The sequence below is a fragment of the Ochotona curzoniae genome, unplaced genomic scaffold (genome assembly GCF_017591425.1).
Source record: "Ochotona curzoniae isolate NIBS_2020 unplaced genomic scaffold, NIBS_Ocur_1.0 scaffold_1852, whole genome shotgun sequence".
In the NCBI taxonomy this organism is placed as follows: domain Eukaryota; kingdom Metazoa; phylum Chordata; class Mammalia; order Lagomorpha; family Ochotonidae; genus Ochotona; species Ochotona curzoniae.
Window position 1 is genome coordinate 35,416,632 of NW_024467087.1, and position 4,913 is coordinate 35,421,544.

A 4,913-nucleotide genomic window follows, 5' to 3' on the forward strand; every position below is an offset into this window, starting at 1 on the left:
CTGAAATGGATCTCTTGTGAGTTATAGCCCTCCTGGGTAAACCCTGTCAAGCACAGCCAGAAGAACTACTTTAATTGGCTCCTGCAAGATCTCTGTGTGATGATAATCTTGATTTTACATATAAGAAAAGATGTGCATTTATTCTAGCCAAGTTCACACTGGCTTTTAAAATTTTGCCAACGAAAAAAATTTTTGCGAATGAGTATCTGCCCCAACACTTTGGAAATAAACACTCCTTTATTGTTGTAAGGCCTTTATTATTATTTTTAGCAATGAAAATGCAGATTCATTTTAGGAAAATGAAAAATACAAACAAGCAGAAGAAAAAAATCTGAATCTCACCATTAAGACATTGTACTTTATGCTTTCATTTGCAAGTTTTTGTGTGCATATATGTGATTTACAAGTATACTCTTCAAAAATATGATCTTCGTATATGACTTAGCAACCTTCTCCATCTTGTTTTTTATCAGGAACTTTTTTTTTTTTTTACAAATGAGTAAAGCTCACATATTAAAAGAGATGTACAAAATGTTTCAAAATATGAGAAACAATGAAATGCAGATAACAAGAGATGCATCTGAAAATCACTAAGAGCAACAAGTTAAAAGTGGGAAGATGGGCAAAGATACATCAGGAAAATGCTAGCAAAAAAGAACGCAGTATGGCAATGTTAACCTCAGATAAGAATCCAGGTAAACTACATTAAATAGGGATAAGGATGGTTTCGGTTAACCTTCCAACGCATCACTACAAGTTTGTTTCTTACTCTCCTTATCTCATCTACTTCATCCACCTCTCTAAACATATCCTCACGGCTCAGATGCCTGTTGTGTATGTCTTCTTTAAATTCCTGGAGAGATTGAATCAATCTTTCTCTGAAACTTTCCTCGGCTTTTTCCAGCTCCACAGGCTCTTCCTCATCTGGCTTTTCCTCGGGCTTTGGCTCTTCCTCAAGCTTTGGTTCACTCTCACTTTCTGGGTTTCCTTCCATTTTTTGGCAGGGTTTCATCTTGTTTTTCTCTGTCTTTCTTCTTTCCTTTCCTGTCTTCTTTTTTCTTGCTGATTTCTAGGAAGCAAGCAGGGAGAAGGTCAAAGGCTAAGGCAGTGGGCAGGAACTCTGGAGAGAGGTCTCAGCATTTGCTCCTCTGGATTGGGAGTTGTCACCAAGTATTTTGCAAGTAAGAAACCTCCCCCCCCCCCCCCCCCCCCCCGGCTCAGCCACCAGGGCCTCCCAATCCCCGCCTCACTTGCCTCCTCTTTCCACCTCCTCACCTCTCTCTTCTCCCACCCGTCTGGCCTCCAGGCCCTCCCCCAACCGTTTCTCCCCCACAGAGTCCTCCCAGAACCATCGAGCAAAAGAGAGAGCCCGCCATGGGAAGGGGTGGGGGAAGAGGGAGAAACAGTGGGGCCTGCAATCTCGGTCCCGTTTCTGCCCACTCCCACCCCCAAAGTCTCTCACTCACCGAGTACCGGTCGGCTCAGTTCCTTCCTTCTCCTTCCCTGGTCTCGGGCTGCTCAGAGAACAACAGACCTGCAGACAAACCAGATACGGGAGGAGACGATGGGGGTGGGGCAGGCGCTCGCCTGGCAGATCGGCTGCGAGAGACTGGACACGCGCCGCCGCTTTCCCAGTCCAGGATCTCGGTGCAAAGTTTGGCATCTATTGTTTCCATTAATTCTTTGCCTCTAGCGCGGTGTAAGTTAAGCTCGTCTTTCGCATTAGACAGGGAGTGGAAAAAGGCAGACTGTTTGCAAACTCTCGCACACTGAGACAGGATTTGGGGAAGACTGGGTGTCTGGAAAAGCTTGTGAGATGCTAGTCTTCTGGGCCTTCTCCCGGGACCCCCTGGTTTGTTTCCCCGGGGGTCATCATTTCTCCTAACTAGGCGTTGGAGAGGAGGGCGGGAGAGGTGGATAGGAAACTTGACTAGGACTCGCGGAAGTCGAGGTCTCACCCTAGAACTCCCCCCTGGCAACATCCACAGGGACACTTACCTGCAAAATCCCGCCAAATTGACTCCTTTTTCCGCTGGCCTCCAACACCGCTGGCTGCACTGCAGAAGGAAGCTGGTACCCAGACGGGAACAAGGACTGGACTAGTAGCACTTCTGCACACGTCGACTCCTGGTCACATGAGAGCTACGTCACCAGTGAGCTCGCGTCCCCAATTTCCACTCCCACCAAAAGCGCGGCAGAACCGGGCCTTCCCCCCCCCCCCCCCGCCTCCAATCATTCGTCTCCCCATTCGTCTCCCTTTCCCTTCTCTTGCATTTGGTCCTGTCAGTCTTTTCTGTTGCCTCTCCCAAAGAGGAAAATGTTATGTGCCATTCTTTGGTGACCAGAAACCGGCTGAGTCTTTTTTTCGGAAAATGCTGAACTTTTCTAATTCTTTCAACAACTATCTCTCGCTGTCTTCAGCTCCAGAATAACTAACCCTCCATTCATTGTCCCTCCCCAGCCTCCATTTCATTTGCAGTCTGCTTCTTAGCTAGCTGTCCTGGAAAGGAGAGGGGTGGGCAGAGGGAGGAGAAAGGCACCCTGTTCCAGAAGTGAGATTTTTTTCAGTGCATTTTTAAACTTCATTTTGAATACTTCTGTATTCTTTTCTTAAAGCAACTTTTACCTTTTTCTATATTGAGAATAGACAAAGAGTGGCCCGGCGTGGAAAATATTTCTTTCTGTCCTTCACTGTATAAATCTGACTTTCCAATGAAAATAAATAAATATTTAAAAAATTCTTCCAGACATAACTCATTTAAAAAAAAAGAGGATTTATATAAAAAAGACAAAATTATTTACAAGTATTTGCATAAGTACCTAGTATATACTAATTGCTTTAAAGTATTGGCTATTATAATTTCTATTGTGATTTTTATCTGAAAAAAAAAGATTTTAAAGGAGGAAAGGGATTCAAAATGAATCAAAGTCAGATTTGGGGAGCATGCCCCACATCAGGGACCTGGGATGGGTGGGAGACTGTGTAGGGCTTCTCCCTTTATCTCCCCCTTTGCCCCAGATACAGGAAAAAAATGTGGAAATAATCTTACCCACTTTCCTGTAGCCCCTGAACCTTCATGCCCTAATTAACTATGTAAAGATTGTCCAAAATAAAGAAAAAATGAAAACAAAATAAAATAAATTTTAAAAAACAAAGTCAGGTTTGGCAATAGATCCCTTGTATTGTTGCCAGAAAGGTGTGATGTTTGAAGATTCATCAACTGATAAAATGTGAGCTTCAGTTGTCTCATCTGAAAGTAGGGATTAATGACATACAACTCACAGAACTGATTTTCTGGGAAGCCTAAATGGTAACAATGATGTAAAGCATTCAGTTTCTACAAAGTCTTCAACAGATATTGGCTAGCTTTCAACCTCATCTTGGTCATGAGTAATAGTCACACATTTGTCACAAAAGTTGCATATTTCTTACAGGTACTATTTAAAAGATAGCAGAGGAGATACAATCATGTGGTTTGCTTGAAATGCCAGTGACCCTTGTGAAGGAGAATAAAGACCTCAATGGATCATGTGGAAAGGGACAAAACCCTTACCTCATGCCATTATAATTCACTTGCTTTTCTATCCTCTGATTGTATCTTCTGGAAGCATGTGTGTTTAAACCCTAGGGAACTCAGTATGTAATAGTTTGGGTCTACTGGACAGAACACTCGTATGAAAGACTTCGGTTTCTCCAGACCTGTCCTTCTGAGAGTGGACCACAATGCTTGCAGCTTCATACTTAGGCCAAGAGCTAGGGGTAGAATATTCACCCTTAAATGCTAAGCCTTCTTCAGGCTCTTTGAACAAAGGTTAAGTGGCAGCAAAGCTATTAGGCCTTGACCTGAATTCACAGGAAGGGCAGGCTCTAACTGGAGGAAGGGAAAAAGGGAGACATCTTACCTGAATACAAGTCCCAATAACTTTTTATTAGTCATTCTGTCCTGTCTTATGCTTTCTTCCTTCCCTGTTTCATCTGCTCCTAGGGTGGGTACTTAACCCTATTTGCAATGGCTTTGCTATTCAAGCAAATTTAGAAGAAGCACATTATGACATACTTTGCTCTATCACAAGGCCTTCCTCACTCATTTTCAAATAATGGAGACTGACTCTCTCCCCTCCCCACCCAATTTGTTTTAATTTTGTTTATTTGAGAGGCAGGGTTACAAAGGAAGATGTGAAGAGACAGGTAGGCCTTCCATCTACTGGTTCACTTCCACAAATGACCACAAAAACTGGGACTAGCCAGGCTGGAGTCAGGTGCTTCATCCGCGTTTATCACATGAGTAGCTGGGTCCCAAACATTTATACTATGTTCTGCTAGTTTCCCAGGCGCCTTTAGCAGGGGGCTGGATTGGAAGTGGGACAGCTAGGGCTTGGACCAACACCCATAATAGGATGCTGGCATTACAGGCTGACTTAACTTACTATGCTACAGTGTGAGCACGTGAATCTATCTTCCTGAAAAGTAGTAGATATTCATATATGAGATTTGCAAGTACTTATCTATAAGAATGTTTAATGGTATCCAGCTTTATACAATATGTGCTTTCTGACATACCAATTACTCTTCTAGGGATTTATTGTACTGGAATTCTCTCATGGTCATATTTGCAGTTCTGGAAAAAGATTTTTTAAATGGGGGAAAAAACCCAAATGTTTCTAAAAAGGAGATTAAATTCAACAAGATTTGATCATTCATATATGCACATGAGGATGTTATGAACGATTCCTAAAGGAAATGACACTTAAGGCAAAAGCTCAGGGGACTGAAGTTAGGGTGCAGTCTGTCACCTTAACAGAAACTGTAGTGATCATCATCACCATGATGAGTTTTGCTATACCTTGAAACATGAAGTTTTCATCCAGGTTAATTCTTTTCATTCCTGCTTTCTCTTTGCCTTTTTCTTAAT

The 4,913-nt window shown here is 42.8% G+C and overlaps 1 protein-coding gene across 1 annotated transcript; it reads right to left on the reverse strand.

Annotated features, from left to right (window-relative positions):
• Positions 1–243: 243 nt before the first annotated feature.
• On the reverse strand, positions 244–2,152 carry TCEAL9 (transcription elongation factor A like 9). Its single transcript, XM_040999870.1, has 3 exons — positions 1,999–2,152; positions 1,467–1,534; positions 244–1,069 (listed from the first exon to the last, which is right to left on the reverse strand). Exon 3 carries the CDS (start codon positions 1,010–1,012, stop codon positions 701–703), a length of 312 nt encoding a protein of 103 aa, XP_040855804.1. The 5' UTR covers positions 1,013–1,069; positions 1,467–1,534; positions 1,999–2,152; the 3' UTR covers positions 244–700.
• Between the last annotated feature and the right edge of the window lie 2,761 nt (positions 2,153–4,913).